General features: G+C 40.6%; 1 protein-coding gene across 1 annotated transcript in view; it reads left to right on the forward strand.

Moving 5' to 3' along the window:
• The window catches only part of notch2 (notch receptor 2), a 52,248-nt gene that overhangs the window by 21,836 nt on the left and 11,486 nt on the right, over window positions 1-18,926 (forward strand). The window contains 22 exon segments of the mRNA XM_046870732.1: window positions 4,417-4,679; window positions 5,158-5,499; window positions 7,030-7,152; window positions 7,261-7,494; window positions 8,096-8,251; window positions 9,165-9,347; window positions 9,520-9,633; window positions 9,840-9,953; window positions 10,596-10,829; window positions 12,230-12,340; window positions 13,050-13,242; window positions 13,407-13,552; window positions 13,965-14,078; window positions 14,802-14,921; window positions 15,006-15,158; window positions 15,530-15,758; window positions 16,071-16,272; window positions 16,396-16,549; window positions 16,713-16,897; window positions 17,042-17,174; window positions 17,374-17,616; window positions 18,007-18,119. Of these exon segments, the coding sequence (XP_046726688.1) occupies window positions 4,417-4,679; window positions 5,158-5,499; window positions 7,030-7,152; window positions 7,261-7,494; window positions 8,096-8,251; window positions 9,165-9,347; window positions 9,520-9,633; window positions 9,840-9,953; window positions 10,596-10,829; window positions 12,230-12,340; window positions 13,050-13,242; window positions 13,407-13,552; window positions 13,965-14,078; window positions 14,802-14,921; window positions 15,006-15,158; window positions 15,530-15,758; window positions 16,071-16,272; window positions 16,396-16,549; window positions 16,713-16,897; window positions 17,042-17,174; window positions 17,374-17,616; window positions 18,007-18,119 (3,859 nt within the window).

An 18,926-nucleotide genomic window follows, 5' to 3' on the forward strand; every position in this document is an offset into this window, starting at 1 on the left:
TTCTGCCGTTGCTCAGTGCTTTTTCCCCTCTCGCTCCCCTTTGGTTTTAATCATTTCGTTCCTACCGCGCTTTTCTCCCCGCTCCGTGTTTTCCCAGTTGTGGTTTTTCTTCTCTGCTGAAAATGATGGAAAGTAAGGAGAGAGAAGTGGAGGCCAAGGAACGAGGAAGGGAGAGAACGAGGGAGAGAGGGCACTTCTAAAAATAAGAGCCTTTTTGGAGAAGAAGCAGGGAGTGAAAAAGAAAGACTTTGACTTTTTCTAAAGGTCTTTAATTAACCTCTTTTAGAAAGAAACTCCGAGTAGCTTTGAGAAGCAGATTTTTATTAAAAGCAAAAGAACTGAAAGATGGAGAGAGAGAGAGAGAGAGAGAGAGAGAGAGAGAGGTAAAACGAGTGGAATTTATGCCCAGCCATGTTTGTCGTCCACATTTGTTCTGAAACCTCAGAACTGTTTCGGCTTTTAACATTCACAGCAGTGTTTTAAGTGCTGCTTGACTTTCAGATGTGATTAGATAGCCTGTGTGTGTGTGTGTGTGTGTGTGTGTGTGTGTGTGTGTGTGTGTGTGTGTGTGTGTGTGTGTGTGAGAGCGAGAGTGAGCGAAAATAAGAGGGGAAAGAGACAGCATGGCATTTTCAGATTTAAGGTCTGAGTAGGTGGAGAAGTTGATATGAAGAGAGTGAAGGGAGAAGAAATGCAGGATGAACAGATATTTCTTTTTTTCCTCCCACACACCCCCCCCACACCCATTGTAGACATGGGAAGGTGAGGGGAAGAGTTGAGGGAGAAAAAGCGAGAGAGAGAGAGAGAGAGAGAGAGAGAGAGAGAGAGGAACGAAGTAAGGGAATGAGTGAAAATGGGGGGGCTAATGAGAACCATCTGTAGAAATCTGACACCTTAAGCAAGAGAGAGAGAGCGAGAGAGAGAGAAGAAATTTATGAAGGATAACAAAGAAAGCCATAGATGAAATTAGCTGCTGGTGCTTCATGCCAGGTTTCTGTTTGGTCAGTAAGTGTTCTTCACTCTCGCTTTATCAGCAGAAAGAAAGAAATGGGAGGGTTAAAAGAGTGAAAAAAATTTGAGTGAGAGAGAAACACAAAAAGGAATGAAGGAAGAGTGTAGAGGGACATGTCAAAAAAGTGCAAAAGACATTGAAAAATAAAAGCAAGAAACCATAAAACGATGGCCAAAGGAGGAATAGAGAAGAGCGAAAGCCTAGAAGAAAAAGAGCAATAAAAGAATCAAGTTGGGGAAGAGAGAGAGAGAAAATATTCAGTGTATAGAGAGAAAGAATGAGGCCAGAGAATAATTTGAAGGATTTGTGTGTTTGTGTGTGTATAAGACAAAAGTAGGGAACACTCTTAAAGTTAGGGGTGTCGAGTAGTGTTTATGTTGACACTCTGTGTTTGATCAGGTGTTTGTACGCCACTCGCTCTCCGCTCCGACTTTAGCGGCCCTGAGTTCAACCTTGCACAATCCCTCCATTTCAACCCCCATACCTCTTTAAACTTTGTCCCTTCTTTGACCTCGTCTCTTCATTCATTTATTTATTGTGTCTTATTCATCTCAAGAGCAAAAAACAAAACAAGTGAATGAATATTTACAGCTGCTATAAGGTAAGCGAGAACAGGAACTAACATTCAAATCATTCAAATGTAGCTATAAATGGATAATAACTACAACAGTCATACCGGAGGAATAAAAATTTTTTTGTAATTTTTTTGTTTGTTTTAACTATCAAATGTCTGCCAGCCAATCAGAAGAGAGTATTTTCTATGGGTAGTTTGTTTGTTTTTGAGTGGGCAGTAGGTAAAAAAAAAAAAAGAGTTGCGTCCCAAATGATTTTATTGATGCTCACACTGGGAGGGTGTGTTTGTGTTTGTGTGGAGGAGAGGGGGGGGTGTTTTATTCTGTTTTCCTAACACTCATGAGGCGCATCTGTCAAGCTGGTTTAGCAATCACGGCTCGACAAAGGTGACAATCTTTAAAAAATGTGTGGGTATGAGCTCGTAAAGGCTGTTTTTGTAATTAAACACGAAGCCTCCAGCGTCTTTAATGGAGCAGAGCTAATGGACAGCAATAAAACCAGTTAAGCACAAAAGGGAAAGTGGATGTGGATCGTCCCAGAGCGACAGTTCTGACCCTGATTTAGGTCACCAAGTGTGAGTTCTCGCTCTGAAGTGGGACACCGTGCTTCTCACACACACACACACACACACACACACACACACACACACACACACACACACTCACACATTTGAACAGACTTATTGTATAATGTTTTTTTTTTTTCTTTTTCTTCAGTCTTAAGATCTATGCATCTTGATATTACAGTGTGAATGTAGTGTTAATAAAAGATTGCGCCGCCCCTAATTGTAACCTTAACCTCAAAAACCTACAAAAGGAAATCCTTTAAATGTTCTTTGAAGTTTTTATGTATCAAGGGAACATTTGTAATGATAGACCTGCAAAAACACTATTATACTAAGCATAAAAATACACTCAAAATCTTTAATGTATGTGTAAGAGTCAGGTGTAACATCGGTTGATTAAAGACTGTAAAAACGATTCTCCCTCCTCCGCACAGACTGCCGTGTCATGCCGTGTCATGCCGTGTCCTGTCGGGTTGCGCTGACTCATCTAGCCGGTTGGCAGTGAGGAAATTAACAAGAAAAAATACGATTAAGAATAAACACCACGCCGGAACATGGCCAGCTGTGAAGGCCCATCCAGGGGGTTATATAGACCTTGTTTTAATTGGTCACCCAGTGTTTGCTGATTATTTGATGGCATGCCGCTCTTCTTTCTGTTCCTCTTTTTACATCACATGTTTTTTCCTTTTTCTCTTGTCTTTTGTGTGTCTCTCAGCTTCTAAAGTAATACCAAAGTAAAACCCACTCAGTGTTCCCTTTTTACAGGAATACTTGGGTAATATTGTCAATAATAAACGTCAATGACTCATGGTGAGGGTTTAGGGGTGAGAGACAGGAATGAGAAACAGGGAAGGAGAGAGGGAGACAAGTGAGTTAGAGAAAGAGAGAGACAAATGAGAGGTGGGTAAAAAGACAGGTGAGAGGCAGAGAGAGAGAGAAAAGTGATAACCAGGGAGGGAGAGACACAACTGAAAGACAGGGTAAAGTGTGATGAGGGATGTGCAGGGAGAGAGAAAACAGAGAGGCAGGCAGAGGGACATGGAGGTAGAAACACAAGTTAGAGAGAGAGAGAGAGAGAGAGAGAGAGAGAACTAAGGTATATGGGGAGAGAGAGAGAGAGAGAGAGAGAGAGAGAGAAATGACAGACTGAGAGAGAACTGAACTGTTGTCTAGTCTAGTAAATGATTCAGTCGTTATTAAGATTTCCCTGCTCAGTGATTTCAGGGTTTGAAAATGGTGAGACGATATCATGGAGATCATGGTTCAGAAGAACTGGTCTACTAAATCTATCTCCTCTGCCCCCTCCTAAAGTTTTAAACACTCTAGTCTATCTTTTCTGTTGGTAAAATAGGACACCCCTGTCTCTGACTTCAGTCCTACTAAAAAGTTGCCTTTCTGAGGAATTTTTTTTTTTCCTTTTCTTGGGAAGTTAAAGTAAAAGGTACCGGGCACCATTGTTCTTCCTGATTTTGGAGATGTGAGATAGAGAGAGAGAGAGAGAGAATGAGCAGTCATTGGGAAATAATGTAGAGTAAGTGAAGGAGTGGTAAGAGTTAGAAATGGTCAGGGATATTTAATAGATATTGAGAGTAATAGAGGAGATTAAGAGAGAGAAAGAACAGCAGAGTGGAGGATTGAGGGAGAAAGAGAGAGAAATGGATGGCCATTGTTTCACCAGTGCTGTTTTGCAACGCTGTAATTTCTCTTTTTTGTGTCATACTCTGGAAGGTCTTCAGTAAAATAACGCAATGCAGATACACATCCTGCTGTGACCTTACAGGAATACACGCACACACACACACACACACACACACACACACACACACACACACACACACACACACACACACTCTCACTCTTGTCTTGTGGCTCAGAAGTGCACTATGTGCGCATTTCAGATTTTGAAACAACTTCAATAGTACCCGCAGACAGACTGGTTCTCTCTCTCACACTCTCTCTCTCACACACACACACACACACACACACACACACACACACACACACACACACACACAGAAGTTTGACCCTTGAAATATTTTTCTTACTGTTCTGTTCACGATTAATGCTGAATTAGCATTTCCATGTGCCTGCTTCTGTATTTCTGACCTCTTGATTTCCTTTGATTGGGTGTGCCACACACACACACACACACACACACACACACACACACACAGGCCGATTATGCAAAATTATTATTTTGGTAGATTCTTAATAAAAGCAAAAATATTTTGCAATAAAGTTAACGCGTGTGTGTGTGTGTGTGCAGGTGTCCTACAGGGTACCTAGGTGAGTACTGCCACCATAAGGACCTGTGTCAGCCAGAATACTGTTTAAATGGAGGAAGCTGTAGGATGGTGAGCGGTCTGCCCAGTGCCCTTGTGTGTGCGTGTCCGCCTGGGTTTAATGGCCCACGCTGTGAACAGCAAATCAACTCCTCCTGTTACCCCAAAAACCCTTGCAAGAACGGGGGCACCTGTTCCCTTCTGTCTACTGACCTGTACATATGCAAGTGTGCACTAGGATGGACAGGTATCATTATATACTCATTATATAACTTCTCTCACCCGCCTGTCTTTCACTTTGTCGTTCTGCTTCTCTCTCTCTCTCTCTCTCTCTCTCTCTCTCTCTCTCTCTCTCTCTCTCTCTCTCTTTGTGTCATTCTGGCTGATATTCTGCTTCTCTGTCTGTCCCTCTATCATTTTGTCTGTCCTTTTGTCTATTTCTCTCTCTTTTTCTGTTCATCTTATTCTCTGTCTCTCATCTTATTCTCAGTCTTCGTTTTCATCGTCTCTCTCTGTCCTCTTTGTCAATCCTTCCTTCCCCTTTGTTAACCATATATCATTAATATAGAATTCATTGTAAAGAAAATTATATAAATGAAATGGTTGAGTTTAAACAAAATGTAAGCACTTAGATTTTTCTGAATTATTGTACTGTGTGTGTGTGTGTGTGTGTGTGTGTGTGTGTGTGTGTGTGTGTGTGTGTGTGTGTGTGGTCTCTCTCCCAGGCAAACACTGTGATCTAGTGGACAGCTGTGTGTCTTCTCCGTGTGCCAACGGAGGAGCCTGTACCTCTCTTCGTGATGGAACGTTCTTCTGCACGTGTCCTTCTGGCTATGATGGGTCTCGCTGCCTGAACGACGTAGACGAGTGCGCACTGGAGCCGGCAAAATGCCTTAACGACGGAGTGTGTGTGAACGTCCCTGGCTCGTACCGATGCAACTGCGCCACCAGGTTTACAGGCTCCAACTGCGAAAAGCTGTACATTCCCTGTTCTCCGTCACCCTGCATGAACGGTGGAACCTGCAGACAGACGTCTGAGACCAGCTACTGGTGCCACTGTCTTCCAGGTGAGGGAGGGAGAGGGAGAGGTAGAGGGAGAAAGAGAGAGAGAGAGAGAGAGAGAGAGAGAGAGAGAGAGAGAGAGAGAGAGAGAGAGGATAGACAGGTAGACAGGTTAATGATAAGATTGGAGAGAGGATTAGTGTCACCGATCGAGGACGGTTTTGCTAACAATAAGAAATGAACAATATGAGGGAGAAAAAAAAACAAACTAAAATGACATATAAGATCAGGAAGCAGAAACAAACAAAGAGTCCATGAGATGGGCACAGAATCGGGTTTCTCCTGGGCATTCCTGAAGACGCATTCTGTTGAGGAGCATTCCTACATCACCAGAAAGCTTGGGCTTTGTACATTTAAAGCTTGAAGCTTGTTTTGAAAGAGATCGAAGCAGAGATGATCTGCAGCTTAACAATCCTCCCAACATACACTGGTATTCAAATGTTGGTTCTGTATGTGCAGAACCGCCGTCAGAATGAAGAGTTCTTATTTCTGAAGTGACGAAACACGTTTTGTGACTTTGTGATACAAATGACCTCCATACGTTTAACGTGTAAAACAGGAGAGAAAACACTATTACTACTAATAATATACCAGCAATAATTAATAATCCACACTCTCTTAAGTAAGGAACTAATTTAAAGAGAGGGAAAAATAGAGTTAAGGTAATAGGAAATAATTATTGTTAATGTTTTTATTCTGTGATGATTTTGGTCATAATGATATTATTATTAATATAATTATTATCATTATCATTATCATTATAATTCATTATGCTATGATTTAAGTAACTTCTAAGAGAGGATGTAAAGCAGAGAAAATGATAAAGATTTATAGAAAACAATTAATTAATTTATGTATTTATTGTTATTGGTATTATTAGTAGTATTTACGTATTTTTAATGCTAGTACTTTTAGTATTGTTCCTGTTATTATTAATATTATAGTGGAATTTTTTTGCAGAAATGTATAGCTATTATTTTAATTATCAATAGTAGCAGTTCGACTTATAGTGTCTCTTTTTTTTCTTTGTGTATATGGGACACCCCCCCCCCCCTCCTTTTTTTAAACAAAAGTCTTAAAATCTTTTTCATACCATATTATTAGTATTATTATTAGTGCCCACATTCTAACCTCTCTGCCTTCATTCTTGATCTAAGCTCTGTGTGTGTGTGTGTCACTGAAGTGTTTGGATTTCAAACACAGGAATTCCTTTTCCGAGTTTCAAGTTTAAAGGAGAGTGCATTGGCACAACAAGGCAGCAAGCCGTGACCGGTGTCTTCCCCCGAGGTGGAGAACCTGAGCTGTGGGAAAGAGATTTATCAAAAAAAAAAATAATCTTGCCAGAGAGAGTGATGAGTGTTTAATAATGAGTGTGTATGATTAGGATCTGCTTGTCAGGAGAAAGAAAGAAAGAAAGAAAGAGAGACAGAGATGAGATAATAAACCACTGAAATATAGGCAGTTAATTAAGGGTTTGATGTGATTTCTTTCTGTAATAAATTATCGCCTGTTTCCGTTCCCCTATTTGCAATCAGGATTCAATGGAACGAACTGCGAGGTGAACATCGACGACTGTCCAGATCATCAGTGTCAGAATGGAGGAACCTGCATGGACGGAGTGAACACCTACAACTGCCAGTGTCCTCCTGAGTGGACTGGTGGGATTTTTATTCTTTTCCAATTATTGTGTGTGTGTGTGACTGACAGAGGAGAGCGATTAACAGATTTATAGTTTTCTTTTTAATCCCTGTTCATCAAATTTTTAGGTCAGTTTTGCACGGACGATGTGGATGAGTGTCGCCTGCAGCCCAACACCTGTCAGAACGGCGGCACGTGCAGCAACACGCCCGGAGGCTACACCTGCGTGTGTGTGAATGGTTGGAGCGGCCCGGATTGCTCCGAGAACATCGATGATTGTGCTGTGGGACCCTGCTCGGCCGGCTCCACCTGCCTCGACCGCGTCGCCTCCTTTTTCTGCAGCTGCCCCTTCGGCAAAACCGGTGAGCGTCCGAGTCAGAGTCGAATTGATTTGTTTCACACATCATATGCAGCAGCGAAAACCTTCCATAAAAGAAATACGGCAACACCTGACAGCTTAGCAATCTAGACTTCTTTCACTTGAATGAAACCTCTTGCTATGGACTTTATCACATTTCTTTCTGATGGCCTTTGATCAGGTTTGAGTCTCTTAGTTCAAGTGAAGGGAAAATTACATCTGTCTCCGGTTACCAGTGTTCCTTCCTTGGATTCCTTTTGATAGATACTGACCACTGCAGACCAGGAACATCCTACAAGAGCTGCAGTTTTGGAGATGCTCTGAACCTCATTATATGACCCGTTATTCACTTTACTGCCCATAATGTTATAATGTCATAATGTTGTGCTTGTGATCAGTGTGTTTGCCTCGCATCTCGAATGTTGTTGCTTGTTGTTTCGCCATCAGTCACCATCTCTGTGACATTCATAAACGAATATATCAAATCAGTTCACAGTTTACTCTTGCTCCAAGCATTGCAGAAGTAACAAAATGATGCTGAAGCCTGATCAGGTTTGCACTCTGTTAGATGTTCTCACTGATACGGACTGCGTGTGTGTGTGCAGGTTTGCTGTGTCACATCGATGATGCGTGCATTAGTAACCCGTGCAGGAAGGGCTCTCAGTGTGACACCAATCCCGTGAATGGCAAATTCAACTGCAACTGTCCTTTCGGATACAGAGGCAGCACCTGCAACGATGACATCAACGAATGCACCATCGGTGAGGCTAAAGAGTTTCGCAGCAATCTTTCTGTCACACGCTTTGTTACTGTTCTTTGAAATGACATGCTTTCTGTTATCTCTCTTTGCTCACTAATTCAAGTCCTCTTCAAAGCTTTGTGTATCAAGGTATCTGTCACCTTCTTTTGAACCCGCCCTTGCAGCCAGTTGCAGGAGAGATAAAGGCTTCCTCTACCACATTTCTTTCCATTTTCTTCGACACGAGAGGGACAAAAGTCCTTGACAAATTTGTATTGTAACGAACACGAATAATCAACTGATAAATGCTACTAAAGAGCCGTTCTTTTAGCTTTGTAGCACGTAGTCATAAAGGTCCGGCGTTACGCTCATAACAAGCAAAACAAGTTTTATTTTAATACAAGTAGAAAACAAGAAAAAAAAAAAAACTGACAAAAAATACTTTTTTTATGTAAAACAATGAATTATAGAACTTGCTAAAAAAAAAGATCTGTTTGGATTCGGATTGGTCAGTTATGTTTTTTTTTTTTTATAATTTTCTTTAATTATTCTTTTTATTTCTATTTTTAATAACAGCATGACCTTGTTTTTATATTCTATTGTTTCTATGGTAACAGCTCATTTGTTGAGAATGTTATTTATTTATGAATTTTTTGAAAGAGACTTTTTTGTTATTAAATAAAATTATGGAAGGAGTCTCCAGTGCTAGCATTTTGTAACAGTCAGAGGTAAAGCTGTAACTTTTTGTTTCTGTTTATAAATAACTGTTGATATTTGCTATAACAGAGGGAAGAACGGAAAAGAAACACTTTAAAGAAATGTATAGAAAAGAAGAAGCCTCTCACCCGAGCAAGTTTTTCTTTTTTTTTTTTTTTTTTTTCCTTTTGCCTTTTTTTTGTTTTTGATAATCTGATCATCTCTTGTTTGTGTCTTAGTGAACCCTTGTGAGCATGGTGGCACGTGTGAGAACACCGAAGGCTCGTTTATTTGTAAGTGTGCACGTGGTTATATGGGTCCCCGGTGCGAGCAGGACGTAAATGAGTGCGGCTCAAACCCATGCCAGAATGATGCCACTTGTCTAGACCAGATCGGTGATTACACCTGCATCTGCATGCCAGGTGAGAACATGTACACACACTCACACACACATGCACACACACAGACTGGGCTGCATATTACATATATAATTGTGTATTATATGTAATTGCTTGATACTTTAAACACTGACCTCTCCATGTCTGTGTGTGTGTGTGTGTGTGTGTGTGTGTGTGTGTGTGTGTGTGTTTGCAGGCTTTGAAGGAGTCCACTGTGAGATTGAAGTGGACGAGTGCACCAGTTCTCCATGCCTCAACAATGGAAAGTGTAGGGACCAGGTCAGCCGTTTTGTCTGCGAGTGTCCTCAGGGTGAGAGACAAACACACACACACTGTTTCTCTCACACACTCACACTCACACACACACACACACACACACACACACACACACACACACACACACATATGTGCACCTTGCTTTCGATGATTGACCCTATTATCTAATATTATTGGTATTGTCTTTTTGATAATTGTTTCAAGTAAGAGTGTGTGTGCGTGTGTGCTTTGCTTCATCAGGCTTCACAGGAGAGATGTGCCAGATAGACACTGACGAGTGTGCGAGCACGCCCTGCCAAAACGGAGCCAAGTGTATCGATCAGCCCAACGGATATGAGTGCGAGTGTGCAGAAGGTACCAGAATGCTACGGTGTAAAACATTTCACAACTGTCTTACTCTCACACATGCGCACACACACACACACACACAAATACGCTGATAAATCGATTCTCATTACTAGTTTTGCAAAGGGGTGGAACATTTTCAGTAAATTCCCAGAAACTTTTCATGGGACCTTCAACTGGGAGATTTTTGGAAATATTCCAAGTTGGAAACTTACCAGGAAGTTATGTGAATTTACAGGAAATTATGGTCATTTATGGGAATTAATTAGAAATTTGGGGAAATGTATATAAACTGTATCATATAAAACAAGTATAAACATTTTGTTTGGTCATAAGATGAAGTCAAGTCAAGCTGACGTGCATTTAAACTAATACAGATTTTAAAAATTACATTTTTGACTTTGATTTAATTGTTAGATATAATTTTGTTGCCCAATATCTTTCACACAACACAAGGAAGTTTTAAACATGGATTTTTGCAATATTAATGTAGTTTACATGAATACTCACATTTTTGATATTTTGTGTGCAAGATTCAAGAAATGATGTTATGGAGGAATGCACAGTAAATAAATTCCCAGTTTATTCACAATTTTCCAGTCGGGAAAATTCCTGGCATTTTGCAATCCTACTCATAACCCCCTTCTCTAGGTTTCACGGGTACCCTGTGTGCGGAGAACATTGACGACTGTAACCCAAAGCCATGTCACTATGGGGTGTGTAAGGACGGCATTGGTATGCACACGTGCGAGTGTTACCCGGGTTACATGGGTCAGATCTGCAGCGAGCAGATTAATGAGTGCTTAAGCAACCCATGCCAGAATGGAGGGCGCTGCATCGATCGGGTCAACAAGTACCTGTGCCACTGCTTACCCGGAACCTCTGGTGAGACTCTCTCTCCTCTCTCTCTCTCTCTCTCTCTCTCTCTCTCTCTCTCTCTCTCTCTCACACACACACACCTACACACAGATTTTTGAGAATCTAAGAAATATTGCTATATATGGGCATCATGGACATATTCATATTGACATATTTCAGACATATTAACATCTGGCCTTAAATGGTAAACAACATGGAGTCGTGGCAGTGCTTGTTATGAGCGTGTCAGAAGGTCAAGAAATAAAGATTCTGTTGTTCTTATTATCAAATAAGTAAATATATCAAATATACAAGTACATGTGCACATTCTATCATTTAGAAACTGTGTGTAAAAAATAAAATAAATCCGGTGGTGGGTTTGGAAACGTGTAGCTTAACATACACGTTAACATTCAAGTACCTAATTATGTTACAAATGGTTCAAACGATCTCTCTGCTTTTTCCGTGGTTTTTAGAAGAAGAGAAACGTAAGATATTAAAACTATTAGAAATATTTACTTACTGATTACAGAGTCTAGAGTCAGTTCTGAGCCAAGAACAATGATTTGTGTCTGTGTGTAAACTTTAGCCAAAACTATAGAAGAAAGATGATTATTATTATTATTATTATTATTATTATTATTATTATTATTATAAGGACCTCGCACTTTCATGGGATTATGGAAGTTTGGTTCACAAAGCTAATTTGCTTGTGTGCGCTCTCTCTCTCTCTCTCTCTCTCTCTCTCTCTTTCTCTCTTTGTGTCTGCATGTTTCTCTTTTTCTCTATTTCTTTTTGTGTGTCCTTCTTTCTCTCTTTCTTTGTGTCTCTCTTTGGGTCTGCATGTCTCTCATTCTTTTGTGTCTTTCTCTCTCCTCTGTATCAATCATTCCTTCTCTCCTTGTGTCTCTCTTTCTTTCAATCTGTCTTTCTTTCTTTGTCTCTTTATCGTGTGTGTGTGTGTGTGTGTGTGTGTGTGTGTGTGTGTGTGTGTGTGTGTGTGTGTGTGTGTGTACCACGTAGTGATGCACAAATTCCCCTAGTGGATCTTTGTAGTATTGCACTAGTTTATCCAATTATTGTTATACAGTTCTACAGTTTATACTGTTTTATTTATCTACTTTATTTGTATCCTTATATCCTTTTTTCATGCTTAACTGTTGGACAGTCGTATAAAGCATTTCACTGCATGCCATACTCTGTATGTGTGTGTATGTGACAAATAAAATTTTAACTTTGAATTTTAACTTTGAAACTAATGAATGAATTATCATGGTAACAATTAAATGTGTGTCTATGTGGGATTAATGGGACCTGTGTTTGTGTGAGTGTGTGTGAGAGTGTGTGTGTGGACACTGATACATGCCATTCAGGTTTTTCTGCTCCCATCTTCTAGTGTGAGATTTACATCCTCTATGTCTATACAGGTGTGAACTGTGAGAACAACCCAGATGAATGCATCAGTAACCCCTGTCAGCATGGAGCTTGTGTGGATGGAATTAACAAGTACAAGTGTGAATGCGAGCCTGGATACACAGGTATACACACACACACACACACACACACACACACACACACACACACACACACACAAAACATCTATTTTTGTGTTGCTTTTTCTTTTGCCCTTCATGTTTTTATCCCTCTCTCTATCTGTACTGTTATTACTTCATCTTACATCTCTCTCTCTATCTCCCCCTCCTTCTTTCAATCCGTCCTCTGCTGTTTTACCTCTCCCTTTCATTTCATGTCCCTTCTCTTTAATCTTTTCCATCTCTCACTTTTCATTTTCTTTCTATGCTTCTCTCTCTCTCTCTCTCTCTCTCTCTCTCGCTCTTGTCCTTTTCCCCACACTTTTTAATCTTTTTCTGTCTTTCTTATCCCTCACTCTTTTCATCTTTTCTTTATATCCTTCTCTCTTTCTTTGTCTTTTGAAATGTCTTTCCCACTCTTTCTTCTTTGTTCTGTCATTGTTTTCTTTTTTTCTTTTACATTTTTGATACTTTCCATCTCTTAATCCTTACTTTATTCTTCCTTCAACATGCCTTCCACACTCTGCATCTCCCTCTTGTCTCTCCCTCCATTCTCTGTCTCTTCTCTGTTCTTTTTATTTCCTATCCTTTTACCCTTCTGTTTTTCTTTAAATGTAATGCTTTTTTTTTTGCTTTTCCCCCTCCACATCCATCCCTTCATTTCTTCACTGTTTTCGGTCTGTTCTTGACCTTGCCCTTTGCTTGTATCCCTCAGGCGAGCGGTGCAGTGTGGAGATAGACGAGTGCAGCTCAAACCCGTGTCTCAGCGGAGGGACATGTGTAAATAAAGTAAATGGGTTTGAGTGTCAGTGTCCTCCGGGGACTCACGGCCTGCTGTGTCACTCCGGAGCAGATCACTGTGCCCCACAACCCTGCCGTAATGGGAAGTGTGAGGAGGTGCAGAATGGGTACGAGTCTGCCTTATTTTCATCTGTTCATTACACTGTTCTTTTGTAAACTGCTTGATAAATTAGGCCAGAATGATTTACCTTTATTTTCAGTTTGCTGGTGAATTTTAATATATATATATATTTGTATGTGTGTGCGTGTGTGTGTGTGCATGTGTGTGTAGGTACCGTTGTGTGTGTTTCCCTGGCTACGAGGGTCAGAACTGCGAACAGGAGAAGAACGAATGCGAGTCAAACCCCTGTCAGCATGGAGCAGCCTGCCTGGATGCTGTGAACTCATACACCTGCAAGTGTCTGCTTGGGTATACTGGTGAGTGTGTGTGTGTGTGTGTGTGAGATCAGCGCATGTGTTATTTATATTGCATATTTATACATGATTATTACAGGTTTATAAGCAATAAATCTTTGTTCAACTTAATTAATGCCTTTGTAAAATATGTTGATGCCTCTTTAATATCTCTCTTTTTATCTCTGTCTTTCTCTCCTTCCTGCTCTGTCTCTGTCTTTCAATTTCTTTCTTTGTTTTTCTGTCATTTCTCTCCATCTCTCTTTCATGCCGCTCTTTTTTTTATTTTTATATTCCTTTGTTTGTTTCTATCTGCCGTTCTTTTTCTCTCCACCTCTTTTTTTCTTGGTCTCTTTGTCTCGTTTGTCTTTCTTACTGTCTTTCAATTCATCTCTCTCTCTCTCTCTCTCTCTCTCTCTCTCTCTCTCTTTCTCAGGTGTGAATTGTGAGATCAACATTAACGAGTGTCAGTCAAACCCCTGTGAGAACAAGGGCACCTGCATTGATGGAATTAACAGCTACACCTGCAATTGCCCTCTGTCTTACACAGGTACACACACACACACACACACACACACACACACACACACTCTGATATATTCCTTGACGAGTCAAGTATAGTTAAAATCCCAGATTTACACAAGTTTAAGTCTGCCCCATGCTGAGTATATGTTTCCTACCACAGTCTGATATACACTATATTGGCAAAATATAGTTGCACATGGTGTGTATATATAAGATCATTTTTCCACATGTGTATATAACCTTCATAACCAACGTACACAATATCTCTTTTATTGTATATAATCACCCCTATATATACTGTTTATTTATATATTTTTATTGCTCATTATGATATTCATTCATCTGTTATTATTTGTATTTATCATATATCATAGCCTTATCATCCTGTACATATGTAAATATTTTACACTGCTCCCAGTGAACATCTGGTTGGATGCTAACTGCATCTTGTTGCCTTTGTTGACAAATTTGAATCTAATCTAAAACGTCTGCGGACAGTATGGCATGTTCTTTTTGAGAATCGGATTTCACATTTATTTCCAAATTGCTCTTATAATTCCTTCCACTCTTCAGGGAAGATGTTCCCCTAGATTTTGGTGTGTAGTGTATGTGTAATGATACAAAATAGGTTTTTTGAGAAAGAATGGGATTTGGCTTGAAGACGTAGCAAATTCGTCTATTTTTATTGATTTATTGAATCTATTAATTTATTTCATATGATTTATTATTGATCCTCTCTCTCTCACAGGGAGCCACTGTGAGGTTGAGTTAGTGCCGTGTGCGTCTCTCCCGTGTCAGAGAGGAGGTGTGTGTCTACCATCGTCAGATTACACCTCCTACACCTGCAAATGCCCCAGTGGATGGCAAGGTGAGTGTGCAGACTTTAATGCGAAATATTCTTAACAGGTGGCTTTTTGCAAAGCTTTTAAACAGTGTGTGTGTATGTGTGTAGGAGCCCAGTGCACAGAAGACATCGACGAATGCAAGAAGAACCCATGTCTGAATGGTGCTCACTGTCTGAACAATCAGGGTAGCTACATGTGCAGCTGCCAGCCCGGTTACAGCGGCGTGAACTGCCAGACTAACATTGACGACTGCAGCTCCAGTGAGTGCACCCGTGTACACACACACACACACACACACACACACACACACACAGCTGTAAATCTAGTCTCTCCAAACTAGAGCACATTGACCCCAAACCGCTGCACAAAGATTTAGTGCTTTAGATTTACTGTTTTTTAGTATCAGCTTATTTTACATCTGGTTTTATACAGTATTATACCACAATGCTGCGATTTCTTGATTCTGATTGGTCGGAAGGTGTTAATTAGTGAATATGTTTATATTGCATCACATTTTCATTGAATGTTAACCTACAACAGCGAACCCCAGTGTGTTTACTATATTCCTTGTGTTTTCTGAACATTATTTGTAAGTGTAACCTAATCTTTGAACTACTGCCCCTTTTTTAAGACCCCTGTATCAACGGAGGCTCATGCGTAGACAAGGTGGGCCGGTTTTCGTGCGAGTGCAGGCCGGGGTTCTCTGGTGAGCGATGCGAGGAGGAGGTGAACGAATGCGAAAGCTCCCCCTGCAGGCATGGAGGAACTTGCACGGACTTTGTCAACAGCTACACATGCCAGTGTCGGCCCGGCTTCAGCGGCATCAACTGTGAGCGCAACATCCCCGAGTGCACTGAGACGTAAGTGCTGAGACTTCAGCGTTGTAATAAGTTTAATATATATCTGATGCAGCAAAGTCTTCATCAAAGTCTTATCTTTTATTACGTATGCGATAAATAATTTAATAGTTTAATCTCAGGAACGTTAAAACTGCCGAGGAGGTTAAAAATGTGAGAGTAGTGATTGTAATTCTCCAAAATGAATGGTTACTATATACTATAAAGTTTATTTTTGTGTAATATTCTTTAGAGCTTCAAAAATGATGAGTACTTTTAAACTGAAGGGTGTGCTTCTCTCTCTCTCTCTCTCTCTTTTTTTTTTTTTCTTCCCAGCTCTTGTCTGAATAATGGCACGTGTGTGGACGGCATAAACCAGTTCACCTGTCGATGTCGTCCCGGTTTCACTGGCTCGTTCTGCCAGTACGAGATTAACGAGTGTGAATCGCAGCCATGCAGAAATGGAGGCACCTGCAACGACGGCCTGGGAACTTTCCACTGCTCCTGTCCTATGGAGTACACCGGTCGATTCTGCCAGGTACACACATACACAATTATTTTCTATATGTCATATCATGCATACATACGGTACACTATTTTTTTGTTTGTGGTTTTTTTTTTTTTTTTTTGGTTAAGTGGTTTCTTTTTTGTGTGATTGCAGTCACTGGCAGATCTCTGTAGAAACATCCAGTGCAAGAACGGTGGCGAGTGTGTGCAGCAGGAGACAAAGTGGAGTTGTCGGTGTCCTCAGGACTGGAGTGGCCTCTACTGTGACATCCCAAACATCTCGTGCCGTAACGCCGCCTTGAAGAAAGGTCCGTTAGATTAAAAATCAATAAATCAATAAATCAATAAAAGAAAGTCTTGTGTTGTGGTGAGAATGAATGGCTAGGTTTTGTGTGTGTGTTTGTGAGATGCTGTACCTTTATTTTGGAAATGTGCTGATGTGTGTGTGTGTGTTGTGTTTTTAATTTTCAGGTGTAGCAGTTGAGCATCTGTGTCAAAACGGGGGCAAGTGTGAAAACAAGGATAATACACACTACTGCTTGTGTCAAATGGGCTGGACTGGCAGCTACTGTGAGACAGGGATTGATGAATGTCTTTCCAGTCCGTGCAGGAACGGGGGGACGTGTATGGACTATCAGGGAGGATATGACTGCAAGGTAACAACCTCAACCTTCATATTTAAATGCTCCTTGAACAACTTGTATAGTTTTGTATAACAAAATGAATTAGTCTGTTGTGATATGGATGTATAGAGACTCTCTCTCTCTCTCTCTCTCTCTCTCTCTCTCTCTCTCTCTCAGTGCAAACCTGGGTATCAGGGTGTGAACTGTGATTATGATGTAAATGAGTGCCAGTCGAACCCGTGTCGTAATGGAGGCACCTGCGTCAACTTGGTGAACCACTTCTACTGCTCCTGCCCACCAGGAACCAAAGGTACCACACACAATCGTATTGCAGAGTTCGGTAATCATATACAAAATATGAGAAAACTTTATAACAAAGCATTAACCCGATACCAGGTATTGAAGCTGGACCAGTAATAGCGTAGGTTAAGATTTTAACCAATTAGTGTTGAGAATTCAACATCATCCCGCTCCTCGTAACTTCTCTCTTACTTGTCTCTGTCGCTCAGGTCCCCAGTGCGAGGTGGACATCGACGAATGCTCGACTGAGTTTGGCCCTCCCTGTTTGAATGGCGGTCGCTGTTTGGATGGTATCGGTCAATACAAGTGCGTGTGTCCTCCCGGTTTTACCGGCGAGCGCTGCGAAGGAGACATTAACGAATGCAGGCCTTATCCTTGCCACAAACCCGGCAGCATCGACTGCGTTCAGCTAGCCAACGACTTTCAGTGCCGCTGTCGCCTTGGTTACACCGGTAAAAAGTTTTGTTTGTTTGTTTTATTTAAAAATTTACTAGATTTAAAAAAGAATTGTTTTATTTTTAGAGCTGGAAAGATCTGAAAGGTTTCACCAGTATTCTTTATAGCTGCCTGTAACAAATGTAATTCGACACAGATTCGCTTCTGTTGTGGGCGTGTCGAAGCATAAATGTGGTGTTTAGACGCAGCCAATGAGAATTGAGTGGAGGTGTGGCTTAATGCGAATTCAGTATCGTAACTAGCAGAAATAGGTTCTTATTGAATTATTTTTATTCGATTATTTATTGTGACTCTGAACTGTACAACTATGTAATCTCATTGTTATTGTGTGTGTGTGTGTGTGTGTGTGTGTGTGTGTGTGTGTGTGTGTGTGTGTGCCCCTGTAGGTCGCCTGTGTGAATCGATGGTAGACCTCTGTCAGTCGAAACCCTGCCACAACGGAGGCAGGTGTTCTATGAACACAAGCTCAGTCCATGGATACAGCTGCTCGTGTCCACCTGTAAGTGTGTGTGTGTGTGTGTGTGTGTGTGTGTGTGTGTGTGTGTGTGTGTGTGTGTGTGTGTGTGTGTCTTTAGGTCTGTTCACCATTTCCCCCCAATAACAAGACTGCTTTAATTAAAGCACATTACTAAGCGCTCATAGTGTTGATGTCTCTGGGATATAATTTTTTTTTTTTCTGCCTTGCTCAAATTCTTGCTATGCTTCTCCTTGTCCTTTGTAATAATGCATGCTCGTGTGTGATTTTCTTTCTGCATGGTGTAAAATGGCTTCTTCTCTAACTGCTGCTTATTCTCTTCATTTCCTCACGCCTGCACTAAAAGGGAGAAAGCCAACATAGATCAGGTAAACCAATGAAAATGAGAGCTTTTCCTCAAACACTTTACACGCTCTGTTCCAGCTGCTAATTGTCAGAACTGAACATTGGAAAGGTTTGTGTTGCCCAGTGTGCTCTCTGGAAGCAGTATTTGTGCCTGGTGTTTTAGTTCTGTGTAATGAAAACGTGAAATAGAAAGGTGTTGTGACGTGTAAATACTCTCTTCTTAGACGTGTTTTTGGTTATGAGTTTGGGTTGGGGTAGGGGTCGATTTGGCAAACATATCATAATAAAAAAAAAATATTTAAAATGTTTATAATTTTTTCATAATTTAATAATAATTTAATACAATTTATTTATTGCTTGTGTTATTCTTTTAATATAAAAATATTTATATTTAAAGTAGGGCTGCAACCAACAATTACTTCGATGATCGATTAATCGGACGGTTAATTTTAGCCACATATCTCCACTGAAAAAATTCACTTGTGG

This window comes from Silurus meridionalis, chromosome 17 (genome assembly GCF_014805685.1).
Source record: "Silurus meridionalis isolate SWU-2019-XX chromosome 17, ASM1480568v1, whole genome shotgun sequence".
Taxonomy (NCBI): Eukaryota; Metazoa; Chordata; class Actinopteri; order Siluriformes; family Siluridae; genus Silurus; species Silurus meridionalis.